The sequence below is a fragment of the Stegostoma tigrinum genome, chromosome 5 (assembly GCF_030684315.1).
Source record: "Stegostoma tigrinum isolate sSteTig4 chromosome 5, sSteTig4.hap1, whole genome shotgun sequence".
Lineage (NCBI taxonomy): Eukaryota > Metazoa > Chordata > Chondrichthyes > Orectolobiformes > Stegostomatidae > Stegostoma > Stegostoma tigrinum.
The window spans coordinates 113,593,165-113,607,926 of NC_081358.1; the positions used below are offsets into that span (position 1 = coordinate 113,593,165).

General features: G+C 41.5%; 1 protein-coding gene across 3 annotated transcripts in view; it reads left to right on the forward strand.

Annotated features, from left to right (window-relative positions):
- LOC125451651 (receptor-type tyrosine-protein phosphatase mu-like) overlaps window positions 1–14,762 on the forward strand; it is an 820,886-nt gene that overhangs the window by 596,561 nt on the left and 209,563 nt on the right. Inside the window, exon 16 of one of the 3 annotated variants that reach the window (XM_059646218.1) lies at window positions 3,277–3,306. The exons of the other annotated variants lie outside the window; for them this stretch is intronic. Within the exon in view, the coding sequence (XP_059502201.1) occupies window positions 3,277–3,306 (30 nt within the window). The remainder of the gene's footprint in view (window positions 1–3,276; window positions 3,307–14,762) is intronic. 3 annotated transcript variants of the gene reach the window in all.

A 14,762-nucleotide genomic window follows, 5' to 3' on the forward strand; every position in this document is an offset into this window, starting at 1 on the left:
CTGGCCTCTCCCATCTCGAAAGTCAGTGATATCCTGGTTCCCAACACCCTCTGGGTGGAAAAGTCCTTCCTCATGACTCTTCTAAACCTTCAACTCTTGCCTTTAAAGTGGTGGGGCATTAGTTAAATCTTGCTGGTGTTACATTAACAAGCGTCCATAGTATCAGGAGTTGATGCCAAATCAAGCTGAGGTAGTTCTCACTGAATAGGTTGTACTGAATAGGTTGTGTTTGAGAAAATTCCCAATTTGTAGTTATAGATAGGGACTGGCTTATAAATGTAACAGTGTGCAATGGGACAAAGGGTTAAAATTATCTCTGGTCTAGCCATTGAAAGAACCTGAATGAGAAAAATTCTAGTATGTGTGTTATAGAATCCAGACTAATGCATCTCAATTAATGTTTATGTGTTAGACAAGCAACACTGACCTTAACACTGACAAGTATTTCTGCTTGCGGAATGTTTTTGCCTAATATAATACAGATACTGGTAATTTTCCATTTTACCCCACAATTGTTCAGCGGAATGAGTGATAAAATACAGAAGCCAAACATCTTGAACAGAATAGGATTATTTTTCTTCGATCTCTTCTAAATGACTAGTGGGTTTTTCTTGCCATTGGTCATGTTGAGGCACATGATATGCAGGATATGAGTTTGAATAGCAACTGTTACAGAAACAGGAGTAGACCATTCAGTCCCTCAAATTGAATGCTATTCAGTTGGCTGAAATCTCTCACAATCTACATTCTGGGTGTTGGCTGGATGGCTGATTTGTAAAGTTGAGGAACACCAACAATGTGGTTCAGTTCCTGCACTGGCTGAGGTGACCGTGTAGACTCTCTGACTCAATCTCTACCCTTACCTGAGGTATGGTGTCCTTCAGGTTAAACCACCACCAGTTGTCTATCTCTGATGAGAGAATAGCCCAATGGTTCGGTAACACTATGGCAACTTTACCTTTGTTCCAAAACTCTTAATATCCAGCTAGTAAAACAATGTGAGCTTCAACAACTTCTGTTGTCCTAACCTCAGCAATGTTTTGAGGAGAGTATCCCAGATTTGAACGACCCCCCCACTATCATCCAAACCATGTGAAGAAGATTTTCCAATCAGACACTTGTTCCCAATTTGTCCCCTTCTTCAATCTTCAACTCTTCAATCCCTTTAGCCCTAAGAAATAAAGTAAGAAGAGTAAAATAAAGGTTCACCAGAATGGTTCCTGGGATGGCAGCATTGTTCAAGAGGAGGGGTTGAAGAGATTGTATCGACATGCTGTAGAGTTTAGAAAATGAACAGAAAAGTGAAGGATACAAAAACCTTGCAAGGGTTAACAGGGTAGATCCCAGAAAGATGTCTGCCCTTTGTTGGAGGAATCTAGTATCAGCGGTCTCAAAATCAAGGCAGCGCACTTCAGACTGAGTGAGGAGTAACTTCTTCACTCAGACAGCAATGGACCATTGGCATTCTCTACCACTAGGGACTGTGGCAGCTCAGTCATTGAGTATGTTTGTGGCAGAGATTGAAGATATTAAAGATTTAATGGGAAATGGGGACAGTGCAGGAAAATAGTATTGAAGTAGATGATCGACTATGATCAGATTGAATGGCAGAAAATGTTTGAGGGGCTGAGTGACCCACTGATACTCACATTCCTGTGTTCTTTAAGTTGAAGTTACAACGATAACTGGGGAAAGCCCTGTGGAAATTCACATCCAGAAATTGTTTTAAATAAATGGGAGGTTTCAATGAAGTTTACAATAAACATAGAAATTGCTGGCAATATGCTGCAAACAGAGTTAACAATGACAACATGTAATTTTTGCTTCCCCCCCACCCCTCACCGCGCCCCCCTCCCCCAACACATAGGACAGACTTGCTGAGTATTTCTGGCATTTTCAATTTCATTGTTTCAAATTTGTAGGAATCTGTTCTTTTTACCAGAATTCATCCCCATGTTACTAAATTCACCTGGACCTGTGCCAGTGACAGCTCAAGTTACCACTCAGTTAATGTTTGTATCAGCCAATCACAAGAGGAGAGCTTCCCAAAGTGGGATTCATGGCTGAAGCTTTGGGCTGGAGACCTCAGAGGCAGTAGTAGCCATTATATGTCTCTAACTGCAGGACAACAGCTGTGATCCTGCTCTCATAGCTACCCACTCCCCTGGCCCTCACAAGTCTCCACCCTGTACTCACAGGCCTCCGCCCATCCTTGCCCACCTCCAACCTCATGGGTGCCACCCCACCATCACCCTCTACCCCAGCTCTCATCGTTTCCGCTAAGGCATCACTGCATTTTTCCAAGCCTGATGGTGGGAAGACATTCAGGAAGCATCATACTTTGAAATGTATGCCACTTTTATGTGATTGCTTTCTCCCTCCCATTCCTCAAGACGGTGCCACATCCTGGACTGTGTTCCCCTCATTCAAAACAGGATCTGAGAGGGACTACAAGATCACACTAACATCCCTTCTCTGCCCAGTATTTCCTCAACGATTCATAAATTTTAAAAGAACTTCCCCATATTTACTCCTTGCACCTTGATATTTCTGCAAAATAGTTTTGACAAAAAAAATCTGCTGTTGTAAATAAGATTACAATCTAATGCTATCTTGTGCCAAGTATTGACAAGCTATTTTAGCAGAAAATAATTAGACTTCCCCAACCCATCCATCTCAGACACAGAACAAATGAAGTCATTTTTAATGTCTTTGCAGCAGTAGCTCTCTGTGGCTGTTGCTTGAATTCAGATTCAGCAATCCTCTGATTCATGGTGCCAGCTCACAGCATTTATACAACTGAATCCAGCTGCTTCACCCCATCAAGCTGCTATGTTAAAGAAATGGCACAATCCGTGCTTTGGAGAAGGGATTGGATTTGGTTTTGTAAATGCTGGAAGTCAGCTCCAGATCATTGAATCCCCATGTATCCACATTTGAGCAGCACCAATCAAAGCAGCAATGGCTGAATCCTGTACCGTGCAGCCAGTGTGAGATATTGATGCTCCATAGGTTTTCAGAGCAATGGAATGCATACAGTGTATTGTTCTCATTCTCCAATTAATTTATTGGGCCTGTCATTAAACGTACCACAATGTGTGATTCTCTGCTTTACCACTAGCTTCACTTGAGCTTCAACCATCACAGATTTTAACTTTTTTTTTAAATAAAGAAGTTTTTTTTAATTTTCTTTTGATCCATTAACATTTGCTTTTTTTTCCTTCCATTCCATCGTTCCCTTCACTGCCTAAATCCTCCAACCAACCCACCCAGCAGAAGAAGCTCCCAGTCCTACACTTATTATCTGTAAGTAACTGCTTTGAAAATGAACTTCTCCATGCTTTAATTCCTTCTTGTCCATGCACATCATTTGTTTTATTCATGGTTTTTCTCTTCAGGCATCTGCAATTTTAGCAGGTCTTCTGAAGTGCTGCTGAGATTTACTTGTTTGTTTGATTCACCTAATTTCACCTGGAAACTTTCCTGGAATATTGTGGAATACTGGTTCTGCAAATTCTGCAGCTCAAGTTGCATTAATCAAAAGGTGTTATTGAATTCACGTGGTTTTAAGTAGTAACCCACGTGGTGTAAAGTGTAAACATTCTATTTGCAAACTGAAATACACTTCAATCCCCGTATAGAGCTGGTTTCATTGTTTCCATTCATTGTGTTGCTTTCAGTATCTCTGGGCTACGCAGTGTTCCCAATCTTGATCATGATTAAGTGGGTGAGAGAATAGGATGAGACTCAACTGCAATCTCCTCACAATCTGCCAAGGCTCACACTCGAGACAAGAAACCACAGAGTTTTTGGCTCCCATGAACCATATTGTGGCACAAGCTAAATTAAAAAAAAAGACTGAAAAACAAAACTGCAACCTTATTTTTGAAGACTAAAGCCAAGGTTAGGGTGATGAACTCAAGGCCTTCCACATGTGATAGACAAAAGATCTCGCCATATAAGCAATATCAAAATGTGATCATTATAGTTTGTAAGTGTGAAGAGGTTATCACAATGTGTAGGCAATTGCATTCTATGTTACGGCAGACCCACAATACAGGGGAAAATGATGTATTGAACCAAAAAGATAAAGGACAGTAATTGCAAATGGTTTCAAAAGTATTCAGGGAACTAGAGACATGGATTGTTTTATAGGTCTTTTCTCATTTACGTCATTCTTTGTGCAGTATAGATAGTTAGGATAGTCAAGATTAGAAAAGGACAATAGATGAGGCAGAGAATTAAACAATCATGCATTGAACACTAAAGCTTTTATTAGTCAGCATAGGATCAATGTCAAGCCCAGCACACATAAAAATGAAAACTAGAAGTGAGACACTGTTCACGGCCATTCTGGATGTGATGTTCCTGTAGACTGTGGTGGTGATGTGAAGCATTCAAAAGACATTGTGGCTGCCTGGAACCCATTGTAGTGCTGAGTCCTGCATCTTCAGCAGGAATTCATTTATCTTCAGGTGGTATGAAGAATATTTTTTTCTTCGTTTTACTGTCTGTTTCTGCCTTTGGAGAGAAAATTAAAGGCAAACTTGTATTTTGATATTTGATCCATCATCAGAATCCCTGTTTCCACACAATGTGATTTTTGCCAGTTATAAATAAACCACACATCAGTTACAACTTCAATGTGGCTAAAAAAAAATCTCTCTGCTGAGGGTTTATCCACTATCTCTTTATCCCATCTCTCTGAATGTCAACTCAACAACAACAACAAAAACAAAGTTGCTGGAAAAGCTCAGCAGGTCTGGCGGCATTAGTGGAGGAGAAAGCAGAGTTAACGTTTCTGTACAGTGACCCTTCCTCAGAACTGATGGTGGCTGGGAAAATGTCAGTTTAAATGCAGAAAATAGGGAGGTGGGTGGGATAGGGAGTAAACAATAGGATAGAGCCCAAAGAGAGAGAAAGGCAGTTGGACAGACAAAGGAGTTGCTCATGATCAGGCTGGGAGGATGAGTAGTTGTTAATGGGGAGTGTTCGTGACTAACAACAGGGGGTGTATAGTGGCAGGCTATGTGGTAACAAGGCCTGGAGTGTGGGGTGGGGGACTGGGACATGAGGGAGTTTAGGCCCTAAAATTTTTGAAGTCAATATTGAATCCGGAGGGCTGTAGGGTCCCCAAGCGGAAAATAAGGTGTTGTTCCTCCAGCTTGCGCTGGGCTTCACTGGAATACTGTAGCAAGCCGGAGACAGAGATATTGGCCAGGGAGCAAGGTGGCGCATTGAAGTGGCAGGGAATGGGTAGTTCAGGGTCTTTCTTGCGAGCAGGAAGTAGATGTTCTGCAAGGTGGTTGCCAAGTCTGCACTTCATTTCCCCAATGTAGAGGAGGCCACGTTGTGAGCAGCAAATGCAGTAGATTAGATTCTTGGAAGTGCAGGTGAAGTGTTCATTCACCTGGAAGGTATGTTTGGGGCCTTAGATACTGGAGAGGGAGGAGGCAAATGGGCAGCCCTTGCACCTTCGCCGGTTACAGGGGAAAGTGCAATAGGGCTGTGGGGAGGTGTTGTGGGTGAAGGAGGTTTGGACCAGGGTGTCCCAGAGGGAACAGTCCCTGCAGAAGGTGGACAAGGGAGGGGAGGGGAATATGTGTCTGGAGGTGGCATCTTGCTGGAGGTGGCGGAAATAGCGTCTGACAATCTTCTGCATGTGGATGCTGTTGGGATGGTAGGTGAGGATAAGGGGGACCGTATCGCTGTTGCGGGAGGGAAGAGAAGGGGTGAGGGCAGAAATGCGGGAGATGGGTTGGACCCGATTGTGGGCCCTGTCAACCATGGAATTGGGGAATCCTCAGTTGAGGAAGAATGTGGACATTTCAGAGGCTCCCTTGTCGAAGTTGGCCTCTTCTGAAAATATATAATGGAGACAGATGAACGGAGAGAACGGGATGTAATCTTTACAGGAAGTGGGGTGTGAGGATGTATAGTCCAGGTAGCGGTGGGAGTCAGTGGGTTTGTAATGGATATTAGTGGCCAGTCTATCCCCAGAAATGTAAATAGAAATGTCCAGGAAGGGAAGGGGGGAGTCAGAGATAGAATGTCAAGTTTTAGTTAAAGAGACACCGGAATGAGATAATCCCATTATCTGTCATCAAAATTCTTTGGTTTCTTCAAGTAATTTTTAAGTTTATTCACTGCTTCGAAGTAAAGCAATGAGTGCCCAACATTTATCATTGATGGACGTTACCTCACCCATATTTAACTTATTAATATAACTTTTACCCTGACAGCCATCATGCAATAAGCTATATTTTGTTTAAGCCCAGGGCCTCTCCTTGTTAAGACTCTGTGGTGGTTGTTAGTCTTTCACTATAATCTGAAATAGACCATTATACCCAGTCAAGGTAAAAGGATCAGGGCAGCAAACTACCCCAACCATCTACAATTACAATTTGTTTTATTCATCAATTTCACCTGCAAACTTTCCTGCAATATTGTGGAACATTGGTTGGCATCACAACACATGCAATATCATTGAATACCGAAGATTAAAGGCTGACCTAACTGAGGGATAGAAAATGTCAAAGGATTACAGGGGTATTTAGAGAAAAACTACTTCCTGTGGTTGAGATGTCCTGAACAAGGTTACCTTAACCTTAAATGAGAGACAGGCAGCATAATGTCAGAAAACAACCTTTGTGTAAAACATTTTGGAAATGTTTAACTCTCTTCCCCCAAAAAGAGAAGCTAAGTCAAATGATTATCTCAAAGGCAAGTGTATTAAGGATGACAGGACCAAGGTGGATAGATGAGTTGAATAGTGAACAGGTTTGAGGAGCTGAATGTTCCTATGTTCCATTCATTGATGCGCTTTTTTCTCTATTTCTGTTGGCAAGTGTTACATATTTGTTCCATTGCCCTCTCGATTTCACTTTCCTTTCTAGTGAGGCATTACTGCCTCTGCTTTGTACTTTCCTCTTCAGTCCAATTCTAAATGAGGATGGAAACAAAATCAAAATAGAAAAGTACTGCTGATGACCAGAAATAAAAACAGAAAGTTCTAGAAAAATTCAGCAGGTCAGTACAGCGATTAATAGAGGTAGCATTGCAAGTCTGCAATGGCAGTATGATGGCTCAGTGGTTGGCACTAATGCCTCACAGGGACCTGGTTTTGGTTCCTGCATTAGTGACTGTATGTAGCTTGTGCATTCTCTCTATGTCTGGGTGGGTTTCCTCTGGGCTCTCCAGTTTCCTCCAACAGTTCATAGACGTGCAGGTTAGTTGGGTTGGATGCTAAATTGTGCAGAGTGTCCAAGGATGTGCGGGCTACATGGATTAGCCATGGGAAATACAGGATGACATGCATGTGAGTAGGATTCTTCTTGGAGAGATGGTGTGGTCTTGATGGGCTGAATGGCCTGCTTCTGTACTGTAGGGATTCTGTGTCTCTTCTTCAGAGCTCAGCCAGACTGACTGAGTTTGACCAGCACTCTCTGGTTTTAACCCAAATGGGGACAGACTAGAGTTCTACTTAACCCTGCATGCTCTTTCTGTCTCTGATCGCTGGTCCAAGGCACTTACAGCATTGTGAAGTCATTATGACATGTATAAAGATAATAAATAATTCAAAAGAAAGTTCAAGGGGCAATTAAGGAAAATGAACTTGCAAGGCTAAGAGGGAATACTGGGGGCATGGGACTGGCTGGGTTACTACGCAAATGGGCAAAATTGTTTCCTTCTATGAACAAAGGACCTCATAACTTTGTAAGTGCTATTGTGCAGAGCATAGGAAGTGAGAGAAAGCTGAGACAAGTACAAAGTTTGATCATAGCAGATTTTGCAATTGGCAAAATGGAAACTAAGACATTGCTAAAAACTGACAAGGAGTGTTTCACCTTGCATTTATCAGAAGTAGGGTGCAAAGAACAAAGGGCCATGATTTATACAGCATGAGAGTCCTGACCGCTCAGACCATCACTGGCATGGACACGCAGCAGGAACAGTTTCCTGCCAATCCTGATTCACAGAACAGGCAGCCTGCTTCCAGTTGGACAGGGTATTGTTACGGAGATGCAGCAGAAATTGGCTATCCCATAACTTCTTCTGAGGAAAAGCTGCACTGTAGCTTCTAGCACTTCCAATTGCTTCACTCTGTGAGCCTGACTAATGATCCGAAATTGGTTTCCACTGTAAATATTAGCATGGTCTGGATTGTTTTAAAAAATTATTTCCAGTAGCTGAGATAAGAGGCATTTGAGTCTCAGGCTTCATTTATAGACAAGTAGCAGTCCAGTTATTGGTTTTCTGCATCCTGGAACAGTTCTGTAAAAGTTAAGGGATGACCCAACTAGAGGTAGCCAATTATGTAAACCAGAGGATAGCAGGCATTGAGGTAGGAATTTAGCTAGATTTGCTCTCATCAAGAATGTCACTAATGTGATAAAACACCCCGAGTAGTTTCGCAGCAATGTTATTGAAGAAAATTTGATGCAAAAACACATCAAGTGACAACAGGACAAAAGAATTGATCAAAGAGATAAACTTTGAGGAAGAAAAACTTGCATTTGTAGAGATAACAAAGTGTGGAGCTGGATGAACACAGCAGGTCAAGCAGCACCTTAGGAAGGGTCTAGGCCCGAAACGCCAGCCTTCCTGCTCCTAAGATGCTGCTTGGCCTGCTGTGTTCATCCAGCTCCACACTTTGTTATCCCGGATTCTCCAGCATCTGCAGTTCCCATTATCTCTGCATTTGTAGGGATTGTCTTTCCTGAGCTGACCTTGCCCTTCAACAGTCCATGAGGCATCATTATTGAATTGAACAATTATTGTAGTGGGGAAGGGATGGAGGTCAATTTACACACAGCAAGCTCACACAGAAAGCTTCATGAGGCTGGCTATTCCATCTAAGGCTCTGGTCTCTTGGGTGGGCATGGAAACATGTGCCTTCTCCACTTCTAAAGATTGAACCTCCACTGAGATTTATAGGGCAGCACGGTGACTCTGTGCTTAGCACTGCTGTCTCACAGTACCAAGACCCAGGTTCAATTCCAGTGTCAGGTGACTATCTATGGAGTTTACACATTCTCCCTGTGTGTGTTTCTGCTTTGTTTCCTCCCACACTCAAAAGATGGCAGGTTAGCTGGATTGGCCATGCTAAGTGGCTCTGTATTGATGCAATGTGTAGGCTAGGTGGACTAATCATGTTAAGAAGCAGGGTTATGGGGATAGGTTGGGATGCTCTTTGGCGGGTCAGTGCAGACTCAATGGACCAAATAGCTTCTATCTGCACTGTAGAGCTTCTATGAGCTATTAATTACTTTCAGGCAAGACTTCTGCCTCCATCTGGGGAAAAGGTCCCACTTTCCAAGAACTGCTAGCCAATGAATGACTGGCAATAACAATAAATTAGACAGTGACACCCCTTTCCTTCCTGGGACTTGAGTCTTGGAGTCTCTGGCACATCACTGGCCTTGGCCTAAGAAAATGGCAGGTAACTCTTCATTGGCCAGTCGATTGGCACAAGGGCAAGCAAGCCTTCCCTCTGCCCATATAATTGTGTTGCGGTTGGAGTGGCAAGGTAAATGCAGCTTCAAACCCTCCTGTCTGAGAATCTAAAATTCTGCCCATGACAATGGTCAATAGCAGCAGTGTGTATCATCGACAAGATGCATGGCAGAAATTCACTGAGGATCCCCTGACAACACCTTCCAAAAAAGAAATCACTGACATCTAGAAGAATAAGGACAACAGACATATGGGAACACCACCTCCTGAAAATTGCCATCCAAGCCACTCACCATCCTGACTTGGAAATATATCGCTGTTTCTTCACTGTTGCTGGGTCAAAACCCTGGACTTCCGTCCTTAACAGCATTGTAGGCCTATCTAAAGAACATGGACTGCAGCATTCAAGAAGACAACTCACCTTCTCAAGGGGCAATTAGTAATCAGCAATAAATACCAGCATGCCCACATCCTGTGAGTGAGTTAAGAAAAGGTCTGTTTTAGAGGTATTTATTGAGAGATAATGGTACTTAGGGCATGGAGCATCTCAAAGAAGGAGAGAGAAGTTTGAAATTTCGAGAGGGTAAGGGAGGCAGGATTTGCAAACACAGGACAACAACTGCTGACAGTTGGATGATCCGAAAGACTGGAAATATATAGAACTGAAGAAGCAGCTCTGGAATCAGGCACACCATGAGCTGAATCCTGCACTATCAGAGGAGAGTCAACAGAGATTTATCTCCGTTGAAAGTACATTGCTGCACAATGCTTCATGAACAGTCGATGTGGTGAACAGAGCAATTCTGTGGTGAACAGTACCATTCAGGGGTGCTGTTGAATGTTACAGCCCACCTTCCCTTTTGTATGCCTGTGTGTGTGATTGTGAGCCAGCTGGGGTGAAAGCAATTCACTGAAAATTGCTTAAAAGAATCCCACATATTCAAGCCTTTAAGCACAGATGGTATCATTCAAAGAATTGGAAGGAATGACTGAGTCCAAGCTCTTGAAAGAATTAGATTAATATGAATTGAACCGCAATCCCTAAAGTGGCAGAATAATCTGAAGGTGCATTTAAATATCAGAACCCAATTCAAAGATACTGCAGCATGCAGCTTTTAAGTCTGAGTTGTTAGTGAATTGGTGAATTTAAGTTATATTTTTAAGACCAGGAAAAGCGCAGCTGCCTTTCACTTGAATGACAGGTTCCATTGATCGGCTTTGCCATCGGTATATAGTTTCAGTCAGGGAGCCTGTTATTAAAGACCTTCATTTTTTTTGCTTTTCAGTTATATTAAAATGAAATTATCCTCTTGAAAAGCAGAGATGTTCATTGTTGTGTTATCCTCTCAATAGTGGAGTTTAGATTTAAAGCACTTTGGCTTTGAAGCCCCGTTGTTCTTGTAAAGTAATTTACAGAGGAACCTCTTCAATAAACCTTTCACTTGTTTACTGAGTAGAAATGGCAGCATGTAAATCACATCGCACAGATATCATCACACACACAGTGATGCACATTTCTTGTGCTCTTCTCCAACGGTCTAAGCCTTATTTTGAAATCCCTCCATAGCCTTCCTCTACAGCCTTTTGCAGCACCAAAACCTATAATCTCTCCTGATCAGATAGTAACCCAGGTTTACTAATGTCCTCTACAGCTGTAACATGACCTCCCAATGCCAATACTCAATGTAATGACCAATAAAGGTAAATATACCAAACATCTTCTTCACTATCCTGTCTACCTGTGACTCCACTTTGAAGGAACTATCAACCTGTACTCCAAGGTGGACATGATTTACAGCGTCCGTGGTTCTTTCAGTTTTTATTTAGTATTCTAACTAACAGCAAGTTGCTCCAGATGATAATTCCTTCCTTGGGGAGTATTAATGACAACTGTAGATTCAGTTCAAGTTAACAGCAAAAGTTTGTCTCAACATCAAAGAAAAAGCAAAAATAGATGGCAGATGAGACGATTTGATAGAGTATTTAAAAAAGCAAATAAAAGAACAAAATAGTAAAATCACAGAAGTAGCCATATATCATGAAGTGAACTGGAAGGGGGAGTGTAAAAATCACAGTCACCAGGAATAGGCAGTTCCCAGGCTGAAAATGGATTCCCTTCTGCAGTCTGTTCACAAAATGATTTGTATACAAGTCAGAATACAATGCAGGACAATATAAAAGAGCCTTTCATAAGTACAGGAAAGTTTTTTTTTACATGGGATCTTTAAAATTACACCTACATATGAGATTGAGTTTGTCGGGTCCACCCATGTTGATAATATGATCAAGAAAGCAAAACTTCCTTAGGAGGCTAAGGAAATTTGTCATGTCCATAAGGACGCTTCCCAAGACTGTAAGAAAGTACAGAGAATCATGAACATAGCCCAACCCATCACGCAAACCAGCCTCCCATCCATTGACTCTAACTATATTTGCCACTGTTGGGAGAGCAATGAATATAATCAAAGACCCCTCCCACCTCTGTTATGCTCTCTTCCCATCCTCTTCGATCAGGCAGAGATATGAAAGCCTGAAAACATGTACCAACAGATTTAAGAACAACTTCTTCGCTGCTGTTGTCAGACTTTTGAATGAACCTCTTAAATATTAATGTTGATCTCTCTCTGCACCTTCTCAGCAGCTGTGACATTGTATCCTGCACTCTGTTCTGTTACCCTGAAGCACTTGTATAATGCAATCTGCTTATAAAGCATGTAAGACAACATTTTTCACTGCACCTTGGTGCACATGACAGGAATAAATAAGTCAAGTTGAATCAAGTATATGAGTTCGCCAAGTTGGGTATCTCTAAATCAGGGACCCCCTGTACTGAGTAAATTGTTGTATCTGCAGGCTGACAAGTGCTTGAGTCCTTACGGACTTCATCCTAAGTTCTTAACAGAAGTGACAAGTGACAGTTGATGTATTAGTTCTCATGTTCAAAAGTTCTGTAGATTCGAGGAAGTTTCAGTTGGATTGGAAGATAGACAATGTGTTATTATCCAGAAAGGGAGAGACATAGATAACAGGAAACTAGGGGCAGCTAACTTACTTAACAGAGTGTGAAGCTGAATGAACACAGCAGGCCAAGCAGCACCTCAGGAGCACAAAAGCTGACATTTCGGGCCTAGACCCTTCATCAGAGCTCCAGTCCGAAATGTCAGCTTTTGTGCTCCTGGGATGCCGCTTGGCCTGCTGTGTTCATCCAGCTTCACACTTTGTTACCTTGGATTTTCCAGCCTCTGCAGTTCCCATTATCTCTGATCGCAGCTCACTTAGTAGCTGTCTCAGAGAAGGCAGTAGTAAAGACATGATTTACTGGTATACGGCAGGACACAGAAAATAATCAAATTAACCTAATAGGATCTAAATGGTTTGGTGAGTGGGAAATCATATTGCTCCAAATTATTAGAGTTCTTTTAAGAAGTAACATACAGTGTAGATAAAGGGGAACTGGTGAATGTACTGTATTTAGATTTCCAGAGGGCATTTCATAAGTTGTCAGTTGAAAAGCTATTATAGAAAATAAAATCTGAAATTGTAGATGATAAAATGTTAGCTCGAATAGAATTGGGAAGGTGATGGCCTAGTGATATTATCGCTGGACTGTTAATCCAGAGACCCAGGAAATGTTTTGGAGAACCATACAGCAGATGGTAGAATTTGAATTGAGTAAAAATCTGGAATTATGTGTCTAATGATGACCATGAATCTTGTGAAAATTATTGAAAAAAAAAACCATCTGGCTCTCTAAAGCCCTTTCGGGAAGGAAACTGCCATCCTTACCCGATCTGGCCTACAGGTAACTCCAGACCCACAGCCATATTGTTGACTTTTAGCTGCCTTCTGGGATGGGCAATAAATGCTGGCCTCACCAGCAAAGCCCTCATCCTGTGAATGAATTAAAAAAACAGACTAACTAGTTAGCAGGAAAAGGAGTGCGCATAAATGGGTCTTTATCAGGCCAGAAAGGTATAACAAGTGATGTGTGACAGGAAACAGTTCCAGGACATCAAACCTTTACAATTTATACAAATGACTTGGGTGAAGGGACTGAAGGTATGGTTGTGAAATTTGCTGATCACACAAAGAGAGGCAGGAAAGTAAGTAATTGAAGAGCACAATGAGAAGGTGTCTCTATTGGCTACATTTATACTTGCAGCTTAAGCAGAAGTATTCATAAAAGCAACAGAAGCAAAGTGATAGTAAAATTAATAGTCAGGTTTTGAAAGTAATTATTTCTGCTTGAACAAAAAGTGACCATGTTGCTGAGTGATCGCTCAATAATTATGGTGGTCATCTTGTCTAAAATGCCATTTGATTTGAGTATTAATTCTTTCAACAGCTTATTATTGAGTATGTATGGTTATTAAAAGCATTGATCCCAGGAACCTCAATATCGCCTATTATATCTGCCCGATGATTTGCACTTCTTTTCAAGCTGGAGTAGAGTATTTGTTTGCCAGGTTTATAGATGCAGCATTTGATTTTTGTATGTAGAGGCTTGAGATTTTAGCTTGGACTGTTGTCAGGCTTTCAATAGGCTTTGTAAATCCCTTCAGATTTCCTTGACGCTTATTGTGAGATCCAGCCTTTTGCAAACCATAAAGTGATGAGCTACGGGTGCCCAGTGATAAATCTTTCCTCCACCTCTTCCTGTTATCTGAGACAGACCAACTCAGTAATTTATGTTGCTGTGAAAGACCAGTTATAATTGGATTGAGAATTTAGTTTTCAAGATGTTCTAATGCAATACTGAACCACTGCCTCAAGACTTTCAGAGTTAAAAACATCAGAAATGTTAGAAAAATTATTTTTCCCATAATTGGCTAGCTGATTAATGTAGCCATTGGAAGCCTCAAATGGAAAGGACATTTTTTGCGATGACTAGCTAGTTACATATTCAAGTGCCTTTTACACCTTATGTTACCTGCTCAAGAAGGAATTTTATGGCAATTCAATCCCAAGGAGTTTTGTAATAATAAACAATGATTTATCCACTAATTGAATTCTGGAGGCAGAAAGTGCTGGAAATCCTCAGCTGTCTATTGAGGGAGAAACAGTATTGACATTTCAGGTTAATAAAGATATCTAGTTTGTAATATTGAAGTTTTCCTCTACACATATATTGGAAATACTTTATGTGAATAAAACAAGAATTCTGAACAGGATCAGCCAAATGGCCTATTGAGCCTTCTTCAGCAATCCAAAAGATTATAACTGATCTTCTGCACCAGCTCCACTTCCCCAACCTCCTCCCCATACCACTCGTGCCCATTCATTCTGAAAAATCTATTGATCTCGGT